The sequence below is a fragment of the Colletotrichum phormii genome, assembly GCF_030913505.1.
Source record: "Colletotrichum phormii strain CBS 102054 chromosome Unknown BDP81scaffold_4, whole genome shotgun sequence".
NCBI lineage: Eukaryota > Fungi > Ascomycota > Sordariomycetes > Glomerellales > Glomerellaceae > Colletotrichum > Colletotrichum phormii.
The window spans coordinates 2,443,420-2,465,452 of NW_026851446.1; the positions used below are offsets into that span (position 1 = coordinate 2,443,420).

General features: G+C 54.4%; 7 protein-coding genes across 7 annotated transcripts; 3 read left to right on the plus strand and 4 right to left on the minus strand.

Annotated features, from left to right (window-relative positions):
* Positions 1–711: 711 nt before the first annotated feature.
* Positions 712–1,569, minus strand: BDP81DRAFT_446965 (uncharacterized protein; the record flags this gene model as incomplete). Its single annotated transcript, XM_060592129.1, has 4 exons — positions 712–997; positions 1,028–1,041; positions 1,203–1,284; positions 1,493–1,569. The coding sequence occupies 4 exons, from the start codon at positions 1,567–1,569 to the stop codon at positions 712–714; spliced, it is 459 nt and encodes a 152-aa protein (XP_060449327.1).
* Positions 1,570–2,717: 1,148 nt separating this feature from the next.
* Positions 2,718–3,643, minus strand: BDP81DRAFT_343121 (uncharacterized protein). Its single transcript, XM_060586053.1, has 4 exons — positions 3,556–3,643; positions 3,484–3,503; positions 3,216–3,398; positions 2,718–3,136 (listed from the first exon to the last, which is right to left on the minus strand). Exons 1-4 carry the CDS (start codon positions 3,556–3,558, stop codon positions 3,046–3,048), a joined length of 297 nt encoding a protein of 98 aa, XP_060449328.1. The 5' UTR covers positions 3,559–3,643; the 3' UTR covers positions 2,718–3,045.
* A 430-nt stretch (positions 3,644–4,073) lies between these two features.
* On the plus strand, positions 4,074–5,351 carry BDP81DRAFT_458772 (54S ribosomal protein L3; the record flags this gene model as incomplete). Its single annotated transcript, XM_060593456.1, has 1 exon — positions 4,074–5,351. One exon carries the CDS (start codon positions 4,074–4,076, stop codon positions 5,349–5,351), a length of 1,278 nt encoding a protein of 425 aa, XP_060449329.1.
* Positions 5,352–5,818: 467 nt separating this feature from the next.
* BDP81DRAFT_311410 (cytosolic phospholipase A2 zeta) lies at positions 5,819–8,298 on the minus strand (the record flags this gene model as incomplete). The annotated part of the gene is made up of 2 exons (XM_060583719.1): positions 5,819–7,813; positions 7,864–8,298. 2 exons carry the CDS (start codon positions 8,296–8,298, stop codon positions 5,819–5,821), a joined length of 2,430 nt encoding a protein of 809 aa, XP_060449330.1.
* A 6,065-nt stretch (positions 8,299–14,363) lies between these two features.
* Positions 14,364–16,809, plus strand: BDP81DRAFT_368738 (Septin-domain-containing protein). Its single transcript, XM_060586568.1, has 4 exons — positions 14,364–14,663; positions 15,022–15,255; positions 15,316–15,782; positions 15,833–16,809. The coding sequence occupies exons 1-4, from the start codon at positions 14,660–14,662 to the stop codon at positions 16,466–16,468; spliced, it is 1,341 nt and encodes a 446-aa protein (XP_060449331.1). The 5' UTR covers positions 14,364–14,659; the 3' UTR covers positions 16,469–16,809.
* A 111-nt stretch (positions 16,810–16,920) lies between these two features.
* On the minus strand, positions 16,921–19,268 carry BDP81DRAFT_343135 (uncharacterized protein). Its single transcript, XM_060586054.1, has 3 exons — positions 19,015–19,268; positions 18,311–18,856; positions 16,921–18,230 (listed from the first exon to the last, which is right to left on the minus strand). Exons 1-3 carry the CDS (start codon positions 19,054–19,056, stop codon positions 17,244–17,246), a joined length of 1,575 nt encoding a protein of 524 aa, XP_060449332.1. The 5' UTR covers positions 19,057–19,268; the 3' UTR covers positions 16,921–17,243.
* Positions 19,269–19,906: 638 nt separating this feature from the next.
* BDP81DRAFT_311783 (uncharacterized protein) lies at positions 19,907–21,288 on the plus strand (the record flags this gene model as incomplete). The annotated part of the gene is made up of 2 exons (XM_060583752.1): positions 19,907–20,218; positions 20,278–21,288. The coding sequence occupies 2 exons, from the start codon at positions 19,907–19,909 to the stop codon at positions 21,286–21,288; spliced, it is 1,323 nt and encodes a 440-aa protein (XP_060449333.1).
* Positions 21,289–22,033: the final 745 nt, after the last annotated feature.

The following is a 22,033-nucleotide window of genomic DNA, read 5'->3' on the forward strand; positions in this document are numbered from 1 at the left end:
CGCTAGAGCTGCTTCTTTGTGTCGAGCAAGCTAGGTAGACAATGAGATGCCTGCCTATACCTGAATATTCTATCCCACGTGTACATGCTTCTGATGCTTGCGAGCTTACGTACCTCTCTACCTTTCCGTCTTGCCCTCCCTCGTTTCCGATTAGGCGTCAAAAAAGACAGCATTGGAAGTGTCGAGAGGAGTTGTTGACCAAAACAAAAAAGCGAGATTTACGTCCCAGTAAAGTTGGCATTGTGTTTTGAGCGCCTTACCGAAGACCGTCTTCATAGGTTTCGGGATTCGTTGTGCTAGTCGTAATCGAATGTGCTTCCGATATTATTTCCTGATCTACACGGCTCTCTGCAGGCCGACGCCGGAGACGATGACCCAGCTGCTTTACACAAGAGTTGCCATTCGGAAGTCAGAAAAGAAATTGGATGATGTTTCAAAGACATTTCACCACGGATCCTAGTCGAAGACATGGAGACCATAGCCCAGAGGAACGGGGCGTGGCAAGCCGCTAAGCCTTACCCTCCGTTTTGGACAATGTTAACGTGGGAGCTAACATGAAGTCGTCTACATGTTGAAGCTGGAGGGGGATGATACACATCGACCATAGAGTACACAGAGCGGGACATCATGGAAATTCTCCGTAAGGTATGACGGGATATGTTGCCATTATTCACTAGGATGTTGTCATACTTCGTTGCGAGTATCTTTAATCTACACAACCTCGTGGCTACGAGGGTCTAGTTGCGCAAACAGGCTGTTGTAAAGATCAAGGTTTCCTGCAGCGAGCCTTAATACTCGCTCAGAGGTAGGACTTTCCAAGACCAATGAAGTGGAGTAAAGGTATCTCATCATTTCAGGACTCTCTGCTTCTGCTTGAAAATGGTGTGGGGAGTTACAGTAGCGCGGTTGTAATTTCACGGCAACGTACGTCTTGACGGCGGGGCTTGCAGCTCTTTTCACATGCGCCGCCAGATGTTGCAACGCAGACGCGGCTAGTCTTTACATCCTGTAATCGGTTCGTACTTACGACCCCGACTTTGCCTTTTGTAGATATAATACTGTAGCATCAGCGGGATGCCAGCCGCGGCTCTTTACATTAGCCGACTAAAGGAGAACTCATTGCCTTGATATTTACGCCTGGGTCTTCGACACGGCATGGTCGTACATGAACGTGGTTGAATGCTTCTGCCCGCGATGCTTACCTCCTCAACGTCTGGAGATATCATGATCTTTTCCGGGTAAGAATCGAGCGGGAGGATTCGGACAACTTCGGGATAAGAAGGCCTACACAGTGAATAAGGAGATATAGAATTCTCGAGTTTTCTGAGTATTTGACCATAACTTGACCATCTCATACCTCATCAACAAGCAAGCAAACCCTCCCCAAGCTCCATCTTCCACCAATCTCACCTGGCATCAGATCGCCCTTCTCTCTCTCTCTCTCTCATCATCAAGCTCACACGTTTCTTTACATCTCATTTCACCCACTTACACCACGCCTTCCAACCCAAGCAAAATAACAATCATGAAGTTCTCCGTCTTCATCCTCCCCGTCCTAGCATTACGCATCACGGCGCTCTACGTCCCCGACAAGCTGGTACAAGCGTTGCTCAAGGAGTCGGAGGTAGTTTGCTGCGGTGAGGTGCCGTGCTTCATCGGGTGTCCGGTGCAGAAAACTTTCCGCGTACGTCTTTCTCCTTTTTCTTCTCCTTGCCGCCCTTCATGCACTCCTGCTCAGTCTCGAACAAGAAAGGGCTCGGTATACTGACACATCATTTGATGGAATAGCTTTGCTGCCGAGAAACGCGCTGAAAAAAGGATCCAGGGGGTCGTTGTATGGAGTTTTTCTATGAAGTTTAAGCTCGGCCGACCTATGAATTGGGGGAGGACTGAGGGACTGATGCCTTTCATTTTGTTACTCCTTTTTCGAGGAGGAAGGAGGGACGTTGGTCTTGGTACTATTGATCTCCTCTGAATGATTGAATGAAGAATGAAAACAATTTCCTAATTCGTTTTCGACCAACGTTCCTCTCTGTGATGTGTTATACTACCTTCATTTCGCGTTTGCGCGGCAATAAACCTCTAGAGACCTTGCTAGATAAACCCCTTGATATAGAGTATACGCAGTCCGTCGTCCATACTGTGGATCGAATCCTCAGTATTGCGCACCGCATGTTCTTGAATCTCCTGGACGAAAAAGAAGCTGTCCCTTTCCAACGCTAGCATGTTCAACAAGGCTGGTATCAAGCATCGCTCCCTGAGGGTGGCCTAACACGATTCCAGTAGAGTAGGTCAGCCAAGTCATGGCATCCAACGAACGGTATGGTGTTCCCCCTCCAGCTTCATTCCGGGCATTTGGATATGATGTTATCCAGAGGAAATCCGGGGGTATCTTTCCCGGCCAGAGATCATCATTTCCATGGGTAAAGGCGAGGTTTACAGAGACCCTGTAATAACAACGCGGCTACAAGTGTTTTCATCGTCAGTCAGACGCTTGCTTCATGGCCCAGAGAGGTCATTTCTAGGTTGGTACCCAAGCATGCTGGCATCGTTGTGATTGAAGTTCAGACCCACTCTTGAATTACCTTTACGGCCGTCGTGATTGGCCGAAGGCTTGCCCATGCTGTCACTGATCGTGATTTTGGCGAGTTGAGGCATGCTCGCGTTTCTGAGTAAAAATATCACAATCGATGATCGGAGAAGTTGAGGTGAGCATAGGCGATTGTTTGCCTCGCAATGCCTGGCTCTCATTCACTCGGAGAGGGTATCGCCGTACTCCCGCGGCGAAATGAATGATCAAGGTCCAAGCCCGCAGAAAGCTCGTAGCAATTGAACTCGTTGCTTCACCGTAGCCCAGACACCGCCGTATCAATCCGTCTCAAGAGGGTTCATCACAGAGCAAAGTTAAGTGCTACTAGTAAGAGCGACGAGGTAAAGCATCGAGGGGTCGTCCAATGTTCGCAACTACCGCTACCGCGCGGCGCTCAATTCCTGGGGTACCATATTTACATTGTACAAAAGTTGGAAGACCGTCCGAGTCGTCGTTTATGAGTTCTGAATCGCCTCCGCCTGCGTCGTATCCTTGGCCTTCCTCGCGGCCTGTTCTCTGTCGTACTCGATCAATTGCTTCGACCAGCTGTGTTTTGCAATGTCAGCCCATGTCTGTCTCTCTCGTGTGTAATTGCTTTCAATCGCATGAAACGAGGGGCACCTACTATCTGCTGGGGAAGAACCGCCCCTCCTGAGGCATCACGTAGCGCACCTCCTTCTCGGCGCTGATCTTCCAGATAACGGCAACGACACCGGCCATGACGGCGCCGATGACGGCGGTGTTACGCTTCCAGTTCGCGGGTTGGGCGTACCAACCACCGGCCGGCGACCAGACGTGCTTGGGGTAGCTTTCGTGGGCGTTAGAGGAGCTGTATCTCGAAGAATCGGGGTGGTTTGCGTTCGGAGGGGATATGCGCTGGGGTTAGAACTTACGGAACCTTAGGACCGCCTCCCTGTGCACGAGTTAGCAATTGACCCGGATTCACCGATTGAGCAGTAACATACCATTTTGACTGTATTTTCAGTATGAGGGGTTGGATAGTGTGGTGATGGCAATCGCTTTCCCGCCTCGACTCGATATTGGAGCTTTTGCCCTTGGACGTCGCGAATGGTGAAGTGCAGCCATCCATTCCTCCCGAAAAGTGGGACCCGAACCATCCGGAGCTGCGGAGGAGCGGATATTCCGCGCTTCTCTCTGACTGGGCTTTCTCGCCTGGCTCGTGCACGGGGTCCCCAATTCCCCCTAGCATGCTGGAGCTTACACGACTTCGAATCGGTCGGCTCCAGAAACTTTTTCGTGACGGGAGACCGGCGCTGTTCGAGAGAAATCCGGGACGTGGAACTTTTTTACTTCCCCCATTTGCGATCGAAACCTCCAGCGAATACCTCAATCCACCAACTGCCCTGCGACCGCATTGTACAACACCTTTTCCTTCGTTGACTTTTTTATTTCGTTACGTTGTTACTGGGCCTTCGAACAGCTCAGCAACAACCCAACCTCGACCAATCGAATGGCGTCCCAGATGAAGAGGTTAAGGATATCAAGATGCACCGGGCAGCAGCTCCTCAACGCCCAGGCCAGGGCACACGCCTCGCCGTGCCTGACGCCCATCTCCTTTAGAACACAGCTTCGCAGCAGCAACCCGGCGCGGACACTATCGACCTCCTCCCCGTCCTCGGCAGCAGTAGCAGAAGCATCATCCGACGCCTCCTCGCCCGACATCACCACCGCCGCCGCCAAGCCCGCCCCGAAGAGGTCGAGCATACTCCCGTCACCCGCCCCCGAAAAGGCCCTCCAGTCAGCCAAGCTCGCCGCCCTCCACGCCCGCCTCTCCCTGCCCGGCAAACTGCCCCTCCAGACCCTCGCGCGCACCCTCGTCGACCCCTCCGCCGACCCGAGCCCCAACTTCAACAACGCCAACCTCGCCGTCGTCGGCGGCTCCCTCATCAGCTACCACGTCTCCGAGTGGCTCATCGCCCACTACCCCCGCCTCCCCATGGCCATCCTCTACGAAGCCATGCGCGCCTACGCCGGCTCCGACTCGCTCTACCGCGTAGCCTCCCAGTGGGGCGTCGAGAGCGCCGCCGCCCCCGGAGGCGAAGTCGACCCGGGCCTGCTGCAGTTCTCCCAGAACCCCGAGGCCGAGGGCATCGTCCACGGCCGCTGGGGCTACGTCCGCAAGGAACACGCCCACCTCGACAAGTTCAAGTGGCGCCGCTCCGTCTCGTCCAGAGTCGTCCTCGACGACGAATTCGGCGACGTCCTGCACAAGCCCAAACGCAACCCGTTCGAGCCCAAGCCCGACCCCCAAGACCCAGCCATCTTCAAGGAGCAGCGCGAGAAAATCCGCAACGACGCCCACGCGGCCCACGTCCGCGCCGTCACGGGCGCGGTATACGCCCACGCCGGCCGCGACGCCGTGCGCGCCTTCATCGACGCCCACATCCTCAGCCGCCGCGTCGAGCTCGAGAAGCTCTTCAGCTTCAAGCTGCCCACGCGCGAGCTGGCGATGCTCTGCGCGCGCGAAGGGTTCGAGGCGCCCGTCGCACGACTCGAGAGCGAGACGGGCCGTCTGAGCAGGACGCCCGTGTACGTCGTCGGCATCTACAGCGGGCGCGACAAGCTCGGCGAGGGGACGGGCGCCAGCTTGGATTTCGCGCGTCTGCAGGCTTCGATGAATGTTCTCAAGGCGTGGTATCTGTATAGCCCTGGCGCCAAGGTGCGGGTGCCGAGTGATATGCTCGTTGAGGGCGCGAAGCCGTGGCAGCCTGTGCACATTGATATGGGAGAGATTGTTTAAAGCAAAAGATGCTTTGGGGAAAAAGGGGGAAAGAAGGAAAAGAAAACGAAAAGCAAAATGCATCGACCGTAATTCATCCATCGGAGAGGGAAGAGGATAGGAGATGTGGCGGAGAACGTTGTCGAAAGGACCGGGAGACAGGTGATCCCGGACTGACCAAGATGTCTTTTTGGGCAGTGTACATTTTGAAGCAAGGACATGTAGAAGGTCAAGCATGTCTCTGTAAGATGAATAGATTTGTAAAAACAATGACACACTCCTCGAAACGGGGCCATTTACTGAATTCCTCCATTGTCTCTTCCTCGCTCCTATCTGATATCTCCAGGCGGCTGCAAAACGCATCCAAGTAACACACTTTTCATTACAACGGATCTACTTCCACTGAATTGACCTACGCTATCGTCTTAAGAGTCCTCCACCTTCCCGGGTATCTATCTTCATCCTCACAACTCTATAATCCGCCTCCTTCAACTAAACTGATCGCCCTCGCCCAGCTTGTGCGCCATCCCCCGCCTAACCAAGCTCCGGTACCGATCCTTCTTGATCCCCGCCTCCCTCTCCAGTCTAATCTTCTTCTTACGCTCGTAGACAGCCCTTACCGTCCTGCGAATCTGCTCCCGTCCCTCGGCATAATTCGCCCTCGCCAGCGCGGCCACCTTTTCAATCTGGTCGGGCGTGTAGACAAAGTTCCAGGTGCTCAGATAATCCGTCGTGCCGGGGTTGATGCCCGGTGCCTTGGGGTTTGCAAGATACGGCAGGTAGATGATGGCAATTCCCGCGTCAGCCTCCATGAGCTGCCACGAATTGGACTCGGTAATCGCCTTGGACGGCGGCGGGGACTCGGTCGACGACCGCTCCTGCGTCGTGCCGACCCAGACGGTACAGTACCCCAGCTCGCCCGACTCTTCGTCGCCGGGCATGAACTTGGCCGCCTGCCCGCTCTTCGTGTCCTCGTCCGGCTTGCGGTGGCCCTCCTCAGCCTGGTGCTCGCGTTGGTGGACCTTTACCTCGCGGAGCTTCTGGTCCGCCTCCTGCGTTGACGCAGCCTGTGCTTCCGAGAGCTCGTCGCGCACCTCCTTCGGGGACTCGCTTGCCTTGGGCCAGCCGACGCCGACGGGCCAGCCCTTGATGCCGCGCTGGCGGGCGTAGCCATCGGCGACGGCGAGCCAGTTGTCCGTTTTGATGTCTGCCGAGGCGTCAAAGGCGACGACTACGTCGACGTCGCGGCCGGGGCGGAGGAGCGGGTAGATGGGGAGGTTGTTGGACATGCCGGCGTCCATGAGCTGGATGTACTCGGTGTTGTAAGTGCTTTTCGGGGCCGTCTTGGGTAGCTTATCCTCCATGCCGTAGGCAAAGTTTGCGACGGTGCCGGGGTCGATTGGGTGGACCTTGCTGAGGTCCTCGTTGTAGCCCGAGATCATGCCGTCCAGGGCGCCGAACCCAGCGAGGCTCTGCACGAGAGGTCGGATCTCGTTGTAATAGTGGCTCAGGGTCGCGCAGAAGGCGCTGCCAAAGACGCCGAGGAGGAAAGGCATACGGGTCTCTGGGAGATGGAAGCCTTCTTCGGGGGGCACGTCGACGCCGTTCTTGAAGCGTCGGCCCATGGCCCAGGTCGGGATGCCGGCGGAGAACTCTTCGCAGAAGAACTCGTACGGCGTGATCTCGAACCACTGGAACCAAGCTTCCTTCTTGGCAACCTCTTTTGCTGCGTCTGACGTGGAAGGCACTGCTCCACTTCCGTCAATGTCGACCTCGGGGATCTCGTGGCGGACGGCGGTGTAAATGGGCAGTGGGTTCTGGCCATATTTGATGTACTCTCGTTGGTTGGAAAGCTTGAAATCCCGATCACTCACTTCCAGCTCGCCCTTGGGGACCAAGAATCTCGTCGCCAACAGGAGACCGTAGACGTCGACTAGACCAAAGTCCGCGCCAGGGTCGCCCTTGAGCTTCTCGACGAGACCGCTTAGGAGATACTTGCTCGTCGGTGCTGAAAGCAGAGCTTGGAACGCCACGGGCGGGTAGGCGATATGGATGCCAGCGCGGGCCTTCAGGTGCTGCAGGACCCGGGGGAGACTGCCCTCCGAGATGGAAGAGTGGTACAGAGCCTGGAGCCAACACGAGCCGCTCACACCAGAGGTGTACGTGACACAGTCGAATAGACCATCTTCGTCTGCGGCAAGCATGGAGCCTGTGCCGGCGACGAGGGCCCTCAGACCACCTCCGGAGCCGCACATGGCAATGGTAGGAACGTCGTCCGGGTCGACGTCCCTCTCGTCGATGTCAAGGTACTTGGCTAGTGCCATGGTGGTGACCCGCTTCCGCCTTGCCAAGAACTCCTTTTCCTCGTCACACAGGTCGTTGGAGACTCTGACCTTGGCGGCATATTGCACCTCGGGGTTAATGAAGGGGTCATGAGCTTCTCGCCAAATCTCATCTGCTAAAGACCCGGGTGCCATGGATAGCTAATGGTGTTAGCCAATAGTGATAATTGATGATATTTAGCAAAAATCACCTCTCTCTGGAGCTTCCGGATGTATCCGGGGACCAACCTGGACCACTCCGGCAGGATGAACCCAACAATCTTGTCTGCAGTCCATTCCATGTCGGCAGAGTCGGACAACGTCTCAAACTTGAGAGCAAAGTTGTACCACGCACTCTCGTCAGGCTTGGTGCTTCCCGCATTGCTGCGGACTCCCTTCCTCCTATCATCCTCAGCCAGGGATAGCCGTTCAAACTCATCAGACGGATAGAGCGCCCAGATGACAAGACCGCCGGTAAGGATGGCGACCGGGATTGACGTCTTCTTGGGCGGGGCCTTGTCTCGTGCCGTGAAGAAGCCGTGCCGCGACTGGCGGGATAGTGTAGGCCTCCGGTGAACGAGGAGGCCGTGAGTCCTGATGCGACCGACGGTTACGCTGTGGTGAAAAGATCTCGCGGCCCGGCGCATCGCGTCGCGGCAATACGGCGCGAATAATCTCATCTTTGCAATATTGAGAGGCTGAAGTCGTGGGACATGACTGGCTGGACGAGCCAGAAAAATGAACCGTGGTGTTGGCTACGTTGATCAGTTGTGATTTGGGGTTGTGTCGTGGCGTAGAGTGGGATGTTGGTGGTGGTTGTGGTGATTGCTATCGTCCTAGCTTGCTCGGGAATCTTTCTTGATAGGAAATTTACGGTTCCGGCAGATTCGTTGTCTTCATCTTAGATCGAACACCTAAACTGTCCAGTGCTACGGATGAGAGAAGTGAAAAAATAAATAAGAGACCAAGACGGCCGCGGCTACTCCGGGGGAAGAGCACCGAAGCTGAATTAAGCGCAAAGCGCGAGGTAGTGACAGCGAGGTAGTGACAGCGAGGTTAGCTCAACAACTTTCTCTTCCTCTCCCGACCCTGGTCTGCTCCTGACATCATTGAGGTACGATTGGGATTGGTGGATCGAAAGCAAGGAAAGAGCAAGGGGGTGCAAAGGGCGGACCTCTATCGGATGAGTTAGACATATACTTCTTTTTATGCCTTACTTGCAGGCTGACCAAAGGTACTGAAGTATGTGCCCAAATCTCCACCGTCCGTTGAGAAAGCTCCGGGCGGGTTCATTCGCCAATTGAAATGGTGGACCCGGCCACCGCTCTGGCCACTCTGTGGCGCCAGGTTTTCCCTTGGCCCACCCGGCCTCTGCCGCTTCCCATGTGAAGATGACATGTCTGTAGTGTCACGGCTCCTCGTTCGGGTGAGTCTAGAACCTCAAAGTCTCTTGAGACGACTCCATCACAGTGATACACTGCTAGTCAGTTGGAGTATGTAGTGGAGAATCTTCTGGCAATGCGGGTTGTCTTGCTCATTAGAAAGTTGATACGCAGGAAGTCAACCAACTTTCCCTTCCAACCTGAAGTCTGGATGTCAATGCAGCCTCAGCCACAAGTTTGAGGATATCACAACTTTGCTGAAGGAGTTCATCCAAGCTATATGCCAAGGCGAATCTTGCCCATCGAAAGATTATAATAAACCTTACCCTTGTGTCCATGTCCGTGAATTGGCTCCCAGATCGACCCATGGCTATGTGCAATCCTACTCAGATGGCCTTAAGTCTATAGATGAACGGGTCAGCCTCCAAGAACGTAGACCTGCTTTGTCACTCGTCATCAATCTCTTCTTTTGTGTTCGGGATGGAATCATTGCTGTCATCCGCCTAGCTTAGGAAAGGAAAAATTTCTAAATGTGACGAAGACCATATGCGAACGGTGGTTCTGGCTTATGTTTATCGTCCTTTCTTGCCCTACTATCCGCGGCTTGCGCCATCACCATCTACCTTTTGCTAACCCAATAGACAATATGCAAGAACATTCATATGATCTCTGCCTGGGTGTGCAACGTTTATGTACCTCCTCAAGATCAGTTGATGTAAGACATGAAATAGGTAGGAATCCTCGAGAACCCAGGTAGCGCAACGACACCAAAAACTCGCAATGAGAACCACACAGCGAAGTGGGGCTTCTTCAATTTAGTCTGCTACTCTTGATGACTGCCAGGTAGACATCCTCATGCTTACACAGTAGACTCCCACCGGCTACATGCCACGAGTAATAGCAGCCTCTTCGAGCAGACTCCTCGTCCTTCATGTTTTTCTCTGCTTGCTCTCCATCCCGTCATCGGGAGCATCACAAACCTTCCGCACCTTGCCTAGGTAAATTCTAAAGACAACATAGGCGTATGCATGGGTCCGCGGCTCAGCCAAACCGACATTGCTGTATGCCATCATGGCCGCACCCTCAATGATTCGGCACTACTATCGGCGCCGACCGGCTAGATCTCGAGTGCGGGGACCTCACTTTCTTGACAAATAAAGGCCTTGGTCGTTACAGGCATACATTTCGAATCTGTCTCTAGTCAATCTGTCTCTTGCGAGAGAAGAGCTCACGAGATGGATCTTGGAACATTGGTAGGTGCTACAGCGGCGATGATGTTTGTGCGTCTCGTGCCATTAGCTCGCTGGAAGTTTTACGGCAACCAAGGATCAGATCAGAAAGACTTTTGCATTTTCGGGCTTACGTTAAAGACCCGTAAAACAACATTGATACAGCGACCAAGGCCGAGTTCCTGTATTCTGATGACAGAGTTGGAAACTCTGATGTAGTACTTCGATATCCGGTAACGCCTAGGGAAAATTGATAGGCATCGAAAACTCCTTGTGGAAGGTCTTGGGTACAGTATCGCTGTGTCGAGGCCTCCCTTGGATACTCCTGGCTGGTCATGAGTATCTTGTCGAGGAAAGCAGCGAGACAATTCGAACAGTCATCTGGTACGAACGTTCCAACCTGCTCTCGAAGTAAATTGTTACAGTGACTGTACCAGACCCCCTGTCTTAACCCCATGCCAATAGAGTTACACATCCTTCACAGGAGTTTGGAGATTTGCTCTCTGACAAATGCAAGAAGAAATACTGGGACGTCGTGTTCTATCAAGAAGCCGCAGGCAATGTCCGTGTTTATAGTCAGCGACTAGGGATTTGAGTTTTCTATTTCGGAAAAGCAGGACCGAGCCGAGGTGACGGGTTTACCAAGTTCTGACCTTAGTAACCGGAGCACGTCAAAGGCATCGGGGCAAAGGCCCCACAAATACGGTGATCGAGAGCCGGTTTTTCTCACTTCGGGGCCGGAGCTCCTCATGCCGGAGATGACCTCAAGGCCCCATGGATCTTCGCGTCTCCTTTGAACCTTTAGCAGCTGTCAAGTACTCTATCTCGCGAATACTGGCTGCTTTGTGAATGTCAGCGTAACATAGAAGTAGAGCTATGGTCGAAGATTAGCGCGCAGGTCTGGACTGGCAAGATTTCGCTCGTCTCGGAGGCCGAGATGCGGCATCCCACTGACGAAAATCCACACACAGTTGCTTGCGACTCATTCTAAAGCATTCATCAGTTTGCGGCCCCAGGCTTCTTTAACTCTGGTGGCTCGAATTAGAGGTGCCAAGGTTGCGAGCGCAAGGCTGACCCGTCAATTGGATGATCATGAAGGTGCTGTGTAAGTACCGCCGAATCCAGAGCGGCGAGAAGAATGCACTGCCGGCGGAGGACATGATTGTCAGACTCGATATCGAGGAGCGAGACGACCTCCTGGCCTGCAATTACAGTGTGGACAATCTTGGGGAGTGGCTTGCTCCGGCAAATTAAAGTGGCGGGCGTCAATGGTGTTTGTGGGCGGTTCTGTCACTTATAACCACTTTCTGCGTTTGCCTGCTCTGCCCGCCTGTTTTTTTGCTGCAGGATCTGCGCGAAGCCGATCAGCGATTTGTCCGACGCAGGGAGTTTGGGCAAGACAGTAGTAGTAAGACCCGAGACACGGCAAGGCTGGCTGCCAAACCTGCATCCCGTTCCTTATATTGGCTGGTTGGCAAAACTCAACGTGCCGCAAGCTTGTCGATTCGCTGCTTGAGCAGTCCCTCGACTTGTTGGACGGTAGCTAATAATGATGATAAAGTGGTGATGTGGCTCTACGAGGTGGTCCGCTTCTTTTTCGGCATGCCACAGGCAGGATTGGCCTTCGACAGGATTGGCCACGAAGCATTCTTGAATCCCCCCCCAGCGCGACCTCGTACCTGCAAGTGTGGACGAATGACACCCTCTGGATGGACAGATTCACGAAGAGACGCGGTGATGTGGATGATTCGAAGTGGCTGAAGAGAACGCAGCTAACGTAGTATAGCGGCCGGGGCACCTTTCGGCAGACGACGGGTGCGTTGCTCTAGGTTTCTTCGGGGCAAGTGACTGGCGGATTCAGGGACTACTCCTGCAGGTCCACGGGGTCTCGCTGCAGGTAAGAGTGGCCAAGAGGACGAAGGGGGTGTGAAGCCTGCAGCAACAGCAGGGCATAGCAGAGGGCGAGGAAGAAGCTGGGGTGAAGCCTGTGAAGTCAGTGTCAGAAGACGGCCCGTGTGTCGGATTGTCTTTTTTCCCGTTCCTTGGAGGCCGAGTGGGTCCCGGTCCCATTTGGGGGGTCCCCCAAATTTGAGATTGTGCCGTGTGTGCCTGAGGCGCAATATGCTCATCTGCCCGGATTGTGACCAGGATGCCATTGACAAGAATGGGTGAATGGCTTCCTCCCATTTCCCACTTGGCCCCATTCCATCTCAGTCCACACTCACACGGCGGGATCCACGGTGGTCCATGCCTTTTGCCAGGCCGTGCTGGTTCCTGGTGGCTCCCGGTATTACTGACTGATACTGGCTCTGGCGCTGTCTTTGGTCCCGGGCAGGGCGTGATCATGGATGAGACGTGGAAATTGGAGGTCAGATTCCTGCTTTTCCGGCCCTCAATGCAATCACCGTACCGCACAGTGATATCGTTCTACAGGCTATGGGACAACACAACCGCTGCGTAGGGACAGGATCTGCTTAAGTATTCGTACGGCATGGTTGAGCAATAGCTGCCAGTCTCATCTTCGTCCCAAGTTTTGACTTTTTTTTTTTGGAGAAAGAAAGCCGAGTACGTAACTCTCTGCAGCTTGCTTGCATTGTTGACAGTACCTTTCGCACAAGCACACGGGTGACGGGAATCCAGGCAAAGCCAACGTCCGGGAAGGAAAAAAACCCAACTTGTTTCATTCCTCTCGGGACACCTGTCAATGTCGTGATGCAATCCATCTCACGTGGGCTTTCCTTGGCCTTTGGATACAGGTGGAGAAATGCCCCCTTCAGACTTTGAGTGTCACTGTGTGTTGGACGTGAGGTTGCGGTGCTCAAACGCAGCCGCAGGTTGTTTCTCCTTCCGTGCTGTCCCCGTGGCTTGGCCGGCAAACAGTTGGCACTCTACTTTGTTTCTGGGTGGAGCAGATGCCACTTGGAGAATCACCGTAAATCGCCCAAGCGTCGGGCACGAATAAGGGGTCCTCTCTGTGTTGTCGCCCTTGAAGGGACAGCAAGACTCGGCCCAAAATGACAAAGGTAGAAAGGCCTTTGGTCACAAAAGTAAAAGCAAGGAACTGGATGAATAGAGACATTGACTGCCTGCAAGAAGACAAGCTGCAAATCTTACCCAGTCTCTTGAAATTCAATGTCTGTCGTTCCTTTCCCCAATCTCCAGATGCTCCTTTTGGCGGGTTTTTTTTTCTGATGCTTCATTATGACCACCGCCCCACGGCCAATCATGTCGTGCCGTTAAGGCGGACCCCGGTCTCTAATTCTCCTGCTCCATCCACCACCCATGCTCGGGATCCACTCGAACCAATCTAGCCCGACCGGGATTAGTCCACTTCAACCCCCTTTTGCTTGGAGAGGGAAGGGGACAGCAACGTGCTTCTCCCCCGTCCATCATGCACCACAGCACCCGCCGTCCAGTAGCAGAACAGCACCGGCCAGCCAGGCCCAACACCATCTCCCGTCCCCCATCAGGCATGCTGGTCCCCTGTATCTGCACCTCGTAGCGGCGGGCAAGCACCACCTGGGCACCCTCAGTTCCAGGTTCCGTCCCTTCCCAGTGGTCGTCCTCTGTAGTATCTGTACGTGTACGAAGTACCTACCTACCGTAATTAGTACTGAACGTACCTTAGGTACCCAGGGAGAGAGCAAGCAGAATGGAACGCGGTGCTTTAAAGGTACTGGACGTGGACGGCACGGTAGGTGAGGTGACCTGAGGTGAATCGTGAAGGGAGCACCGACCGTCGTCAGGAAACGGGGTCACACAGCCAAATCTTTCTTGTCCCCGTTGCACCCTAAATTTCCCCTTCCCACCCCCAAAACGTACGTTCATCGAGGAACCTACTACCTACCTCACCCTACACCTCTCCTTCTCTACTTCGCAACCACCACACCTTTCTCTCCCTTGAGGTTGTGATTCTTCTTTTCGGCCCCATCATCAACTTTGCCCTCGAGCATTTCGCCATCTCCTCTTTCGGCACCGAGAGGTCCAATTGTCTGTCGCCAGACCCCATTCACCACCTCTCTCCTTTTCTATCGTTCGTTACCCATCTGCGACGCTCCTTGACACGCGACTGCTTTGTAGACGTCCAGGTACGTAAATCTTCCGTCGTCTCTTCTTCTACACTTCTCCTATCGTTCAAGGACCGGATCGAGGAAACAAACTGGCCAAACAAATGCTCCCTTTCCCTCCTTCACCTGGCCAGCTGGCATGATCTTGCTGTTGCGCAATACTACAAACCCATCACCACTTGCGTCGTCCCATCTCCTGAGCCAATCTTCCTGCTTTCCAGCAGCGTTTTGCCTCACATCACAGCCTAGCTAACACATCCTCTTTATCCTTCAGATCCAGATATTTTTCTTGAGACAAACATCTCCAAGACAACTCCCCCGATATTCGCAATGGGTAAGCAGCTCGCGGTGTCATGATCTACGAACCAGGACCGGCAAGGCAAAACGAGAATCAGACCGGAACAACAATGGCCACATGAGAAACCGTATACGATCAACTTCAAAGAAACCCCAATCCGCTCCCACCCGACGTTCTCTCTCTTATCTCTCGGATGCTTTCCTGGGCCCCAACAGTCGTTAGCATAGCCCAACGATGTGAAGGCGGTAGACAACAATATGGGAAGATATGAAAGACGACCTGCCCCTTCGCAATTCGACACCAAACAAACTATACAATCTTGTTCTCGCCGCTGCCTTGCCGCCCTGCTAAATCTCAATTTCTCGAAGAGAATCATTTACTGACGTGATCGCAGCTGACGAAGGTTCTCCTGCTACCTCCCCGCCGCCCTCGGCGTCCACTTCGCCCCCCGTCGAAGAGCCCTCATCTGACTCCTACCAAGCTGGCGGTGCCCCTTCGGCTCCCTCCAGTGATCTTAGGAACATTGTTCGCCGCAAGCTGACTGGCTATGTCGGCTTTGCGAACCTGCCTAACCAATGGCACCGCAAGAGTGTCCGCAAGGGCTTCAACTTCAACGTGATGGTTGTTGGTATGTCATTTACCGTTGTCTTCGATGACATGGAACACCCGCTAACATTGCTTAATTCAGGTGAATCTGGACTCGGAAAGTCGACCCTGGTCAACACTCTCTTCAACACTTCTCTTTACCCTCCCAAGGAGCGCAAGGGCCCTAGCTTGGACATCATCCCGAAGACGGTTACCATTCAGTCCATCAGCGCCGATATTGAGGAGGCTGGCGTCCGCCTTCGCTTGACCGTGGTCGACACCCCTGGATTCGGCGACTTCGTCAACAACGATGAGTCCTGGCGCCCGATTGTCGACAACATTGAGCAGCGTTACGACGCCTACCTTGACGCTGAGAACAAGGTCAACCGCATGAACATCGTGGACAACCGTATCCACGCCTGCGTGTTCTTCATCCAGCCCACTGGCCACTCCCTCAAGCCCCTCGACATCGAGGTCATGCGCCGCCTTCACACCAAGGTCAACTTGATTCCCGTCATCGCCAAGGCCGATACTCTCACCGACGAGGAGATTGCCAATTTCAAGTCCAGAGTATGTAAAGTCCTCTTCATCAACTCGTGACACCCACTAAATCCTTCCAGATTCTCTCCGATATCAAGCACCACGGTATCCAGATCTTCGAGGGCCCGCGCTACGAGCTTGACGATGAGGAGACCATTGCTGAGAACAACGAGATCATGTCCAAGGTTCCCTTCGCTGTCGTTGGTGCGACTAACGAGATCACCAACGCCGACGGCCGCAAGGTCCGTGGACGTAGCTACCCCTGGGGTGTCATCGAGGTCGACAACGAGGAGCACTGCGACTTCGTCAAGCTTCGCCAGATGCTCATTCGGACGCACATGGAGGAGCTCAAGGAGCACACCAACAACAGCCTGTACGAGAACTACCGTACCGACAAGCTCATTGGTATGGGCGTGTCGCAAGACCCCAGCGTTTTCAAGGAGGTCAACCCCGCCGTCAAGCAGGAGGAGGAGCGCGCCCTGCACGAGCAGAAGCTCGCCAAGATGGAGGCCGAGATGAAGATGGTCTTCCAGCAAAAGGTTGCCGAGAAGGAGAGCAAGCTGAAGCAGAGCGAAGAGGAGCTCTACTCCCGCCACAGAGAGATGAAGGAGCAACTGGAGCGCCAACGCATGGAGCTCGAGGAGAAGAAGCAACGAGTCGAGAGCGGCCGGCCCATCGAGAAGGAAGGCAAGCGGAAGGGTTTCTCGCTCCGTTGAGATGCCTCCTTTGGTCTCTTGACGCCACACGTTGCTCGCATTCTTCTTTCCACGACCCATGTCTAAGTACCAATGATGCCCATACAATACCAGCACACCGCGCCTCTTTGTCGATTCTCTTCATGTTCTTTCTTATCACCCCCTTTTTCTGGACCTCTTTTAATCACACCCTCATCTAATCACTTAACGGAATCCCAGCATCATCAAAAAGTCTTTACGAAGCAGTCACGCAGGGGGCTTGATGCAGATTAAGGAGGGAAAGACGCGAAAGGAATGAGGAGTCATTGCTTCTCTTTGTCAGCTTAGTTACAGTGCTTCGAAATGATGATTCCCTAGACCTTGTCCAAAGTGCCTATTCATGTGATGTCTCAAGTCCACCTATTCTTTCCAATCTTTGCCTTGAATCGCTGCGACGTAATGTCTTTGATTCCTTTGCATAGTCTAGCTCCTGATGCTCTCATTTGCTCCTTCCGAGGGGGTGGGTTAAAACTACAAACTGCTGATGTTCCTGCAGCTTACAAGAACCGCTGGTAACATTGTCATAGAATTATGGGTTTTGCGACACAGTATGTTTAGTATGTTTAATTTCTCTTCCCTTGATGATGTACATAGACGACTACGTCTACACCTTTTTACATGCAGTCCTACAAGTTTTGGGGATCCATGTCCTGTTGTACACTGCCGTCTGATCCTTCCAGCGGCCATCTCCTCTGCTGCACCACTACCACAACCACAACCACTACCAGGCACGACACCTACATCTCTACACACACGCTCAACCCCTCCTCAGGTACCAGTTGAAAGCCAACTGGTTCGTCTCGTAGGTGAAGGGAGTGGGCACCTCGGCCACACCGCGCCTCGCGACGGGGTGGCGGAGGTAGACGGCGGCGCAGATGTTCTGGTTCACCTCGAGGTAGCGCGGGATAAAGGCAAAGGGCGCCATGTAGCGGCGCGGCTGCCAGGGGGTCCAGTAGGGCTTGGACTCGTCGATGGGGTTCTCGGCGTTCTGGCGGAGAAGGTCGGCAAAGGCGGCCTGTTCGGCCTTGTTGAGGCCGCTGAGCGCGCCGCGGACGTCCTTTGAGGTGATGAGGTCCTTGACGGCCTCGGTCTCTGCCTTTTCTTTGGCGCTCGTCGGCTTGGAGTGGTCGTCCTTGGCCTCTGCTTCGGGGGAGGCGACGGCCTCGACCTTGTTGCCCTCGAGCTTGAAGTCCTTGAGGAGGGCGGTGAGGTTGTCCATTACGCCGACGTGGTCGAGCGAGGCGGAGTCGGTGACGCGGCCCGATGTGGAAATGGCGCGCTTGGCCTCGGCCATGAAGGCGCGGAGTTGGCGCTTCTTGCTAGGTGTGAAGCCGTTGGTTCCGTCGTTGATGAGGGTCTTGACGGAGCGGACGAGGGACTTGAGCTGCTTGTGGAGCTGGGCGGACTTGTCTGCCTCGGAGAGCTGGCTTCCCTCCTCCCCGTCGGCGGCTGCTTCTGCTGCTTCGGCGGCGGCCTCGCCGCTTTCTGCGGCAGCATCGGCTTCTTCGACGGCGGCTTCGGCTTCGGGAGCCTCGAGTGCTGCGTCACCGGATTCCTGTTCTGAGGCACCCTCCTCAATCGCCTCTTTGTTGCCCTTGTCGCCGGAGTTCAGGGATTCATAGTCTTTACCGGCGAGCCAGAGTGCGTGCTTGGGAGTCTTGGCCCGGCCGGTTGCGAAGAGGACATTATCGACATCAACCTGGAACATATCGCCGGGGTTGAGCTTGTAGGCACCATAGCGCATCTAGAAGCGGATGATTAGATGCCTGCCGTATACAGATGGCGGGAACTCGTGTTTGGGCAGGGGGTAATGTGGTGACTCACAACTTTGCCGTTGACCTTGACGGCGCCGTGTGTGCAGAACTGTTTTGCCTGGAGCGTACTGCTGGCGAACATGGCGCGGAAGATGGCGATGTCCAGCCTCCTCTCGAGGGGGGCGAACGCCATCTGCATGTAGGGCGTCATTTGCTGGACGGGACGGGCAAGCATCGCGGTCTGTGGTTCACCCCCTCTCGTGCGTTCCTCTCTGGAACGATCTTCTCTGGCTGATTCGAGCTTGGAGAATTTATATGCGGTGGGCGTGCGGTCCTCTGATCCCGGCTCGGCGTGCAGACCGGAACCGCGGCCGGCCGAGTGCTCTGATCCGTCGTACTTGGCGAGATACTCAGGCGGCATATCGACGGCGGAGAAGAGGCGGCGGGAGAAGTTGCGCGACCATTCCGCCTCCTTGACATGGGCGCCGTGGTAGGCACGGGTCATTGACTTGGCGGTCCATTTCTGCTGGAAGAAGGTTCTCGAGATACGGTTTCGTTTCAACTTCAATGTGGCGAGGTTGTAAAGGTTGTACTTATTCCATGACTGGCGAATTTTCTGTTTGAGGAGAAAGAGAAAAGGTGGTAATGGTTAGCTTCAGTTCATCCCTCGTTCGTTCCAGCGTCATGCGATGGAAGTTGTCGAGGGCAAGTTCAGGGGAACGCAGAATGCGATTGACGTCGAGGCTCAGTGGGAAAGGATGGATGATAGCTTACTGGCTTCACCAAGTTGTACCACCTTGGCTTTCTACCTCTCATGTTGGGCTAATTGGGGCTGAATGGTCGCGGACTTAGAGCTGGAGGGATGGCGACAGCTTCAGGAGCACGAGACGCAGAGACGGAAATTTTGGTGATGGAACGGCATGTCCCGGTAGCCGGTACGTACTTCTTCTGGCCTGCCGTAAGAGCTGTCACGTCGTCACGTGCGGAGATAGCTTACCTAAGGTAAGGTAGCATTAGAATTGGGCGGGAGAAAATATTGCTTACCTAAGGATCATTTTTTCGAGGCTTTACGAGGACTGGGATCATGGCAGTACGTACCCAGCCTCCCGCAGCATTCGCAGCCACCCGTGTGGTTGATTTTTTCAGTCTCCCCACCCTAGCCAAGTGGACTCGAGCTGCGGGCGGTGAGCCTCAAATGCGCGCAAGCCGCCGCGGCAGAAACTGGAGCTCTCGCTCGTGCATGCGAATTCTGGTCGCAAAATCCTCACTACTGGAGAAACGGGGGACTTTTTTTTTTCTTTTTTTCTGCCACTCCCGCTTGACCAAGAATTATCGCCTTTCTCCGCTGACTGTCTAAACTCTGAACCTCAAAACTTATTACACGAAGAACGCCCTGCTTGTACCACGGTCGTCCAACTGCATTGACTGATTTCTACACTGTAAGCTTTCTCCGGATTACTCACTTACCCCCTCTGACTCTTTGCGCTTGCCTACCCCGCCACATAATAAATACCACCTACTTTCCCCCCTCGAGTCTATTGTCTTGTCACTTCCCTTTGTCGCGCCACAATCTACTGCTAATTGCGACCGAGAACTCACAATTGACAATTTCTCTGCTATACAGACGATTCAACATTTCTTACTTCACACCCCGACTCACCCTACGATGAGCGCCGCCGAGGAGACCAAGCCCGTCGAGGCTATTGCCGCCGAAGCGCCCGTCCAGGTCGAGGAGCCTGCAAAGGTTGAGGAGACTGCCAAGGTCGAGGAGACTGCCAAGGTCGAGGAGACTGCCGAGGTCGAGGAGACTACCAAGGAAGAGGTCGAGGCTGAGGCCAAGCTTGTCGAGTCCGAGACCAAGGAAGCCGACATCATCAAGACGACCGCCCAGATCGACCAGAAGACCCACGCCAACAATGTCAAGTTTGACCCTTCCCTCCTCAAGGAGACAGACGATCCCGTTGAGATCCGCAAGCAGGTAAGGCATTCCCATCTGAGGACCCCAACTGACCGATTGACTAACGCGATTGACTGTAGGTCGAGTTCTACCTGTCGGACAGCAACCTTCCCCACGACAAGTTCCTGTGGGAGATTGTTGGAGGATTCGACAACAAGCCCATCCCCCTCAATACCATTACCAACTTCAAGCGCATGCGTCGCTTCCAGCCCTACTCCTCCGTCGTCGCTGCGTTGAAGGAGAGCACGCAGGTTAACATCGCCGGCGAGGAGGGTGAGGAGACTATCCAGCGCAAGCAGGCTTACACCTCTGGTAACGACAAGTTCAACGCCCGCTGCGTCTACGTCAAGGGATTCGGAGATGAGGAGCCCACCACCCAGTTCGACCTCGAGTCCTTCTTCAGCCAGTACGGAACCATCAACTCCGTTCGTCTTCGTCGCACCAACGAGAAGCTCTTCAAGGGCTCCGTCTTTGTCGAGTTCCCCGATGAGGAGGCGGCTCAGAAGTTCCTTGCCCTCGACCCCAAGCCCAAGTGGAAGGAACACGACCTGAAGATGATGCCCAAGATCGACTACGTCAAGGAGAAGTCCGCTCTGATCCTCGCTGGCAAGCTCGAGCCCAACACCTCCCGCCGATTCTTCGAGGGCAAGGAGGGTGATAGCCGCGGTGGCCGCGGCGGTCGCGGCAGAGGTGGCCGTGGTGGCAACTTTGGAAACGACGATTGGAAGCAGCGCCGCGACCACGACCAGAAGAACGGCTTCAGGGGTGGCCGGGGCGGACGCGGTGGACGCGGCCGTGGCCGTGGTGGTGACCGCCGTGGTGGCCGTGGTGGACGCGACAACCGCGAGAACCGCAGGGATCCCAACGAGGTCACCAACGACCGCAACGCGTATGTATCACCGTATCTGACTGGTAGGGACAGCAAAGCTAACCAGTCTCACAGTGGCAAGCCTACCATCCAGGCTACCAACGGCAACGGCGAGGCCTTCGCGGAAGACAAGAACAATAACGGCAAGCGCGGACGCGAGGAGGACGGCGCCGTCCAGCCTGAGGCGAAGAAGGTCAACACCAAGACCGACGTCGCCGCATAGGGTAATGAGATGGAAACCCCCTCATTACGCCTCGGAATTCCTCTGACACAAGATACCACTTACAAAAGCAACTTTTATCGGACTCGATTTTTTTGGCTCTCCTGCCTGTTGATAAACGAGGCACACGGTCTATGGCGTTCATGGGACTTGACTTTAGGTATTACTGGTTTAGAGGTCTGGTTGTTACGAATAGCATGAGCATGCGACCTTACTCAGTAGTGCCTCTGTCTGCAACATCGCGACTGCGAGAATGGACCTACTCACCAGCAGTTGTGCAGTTCTCTGTTGGGACACAATCTAGTTCAATCAAAATATTTCTGACCACTTTTGAACAAATGTTGCCTTTCTCGGATCGATCGAATATTAAGTGGGCTCCGTTCTGGGACTAATACCAGCGGCATAGCTCAAACGATACGGTAGCTACTGCAGTGCCAGCAATACACCCTCACCGCGTCCAACTTCAACTAGAGGTCCAATGGTTTTTGTAGGGATCAATCTACTGCCCTGTCCAGCTGTCCAGGGTTCCCGTATCTATGCATAGGTACGGACAATGGCCGAGATCGCAAAAATCTGAGGCGCCCGAGGATCTTCGCCGTCACAGTCCTGAGTCCTGACGCCGAAAAGGTTGCACGCTGTGACAGCCGAAGCCGACAAGCAGCGACGTTGTGGAGATGGTTAGCTCCATCGCAAATCCAGACCAACCAACAAGAGTGGTCATCCGAACGTCAGCGACCCTGGATCGCTG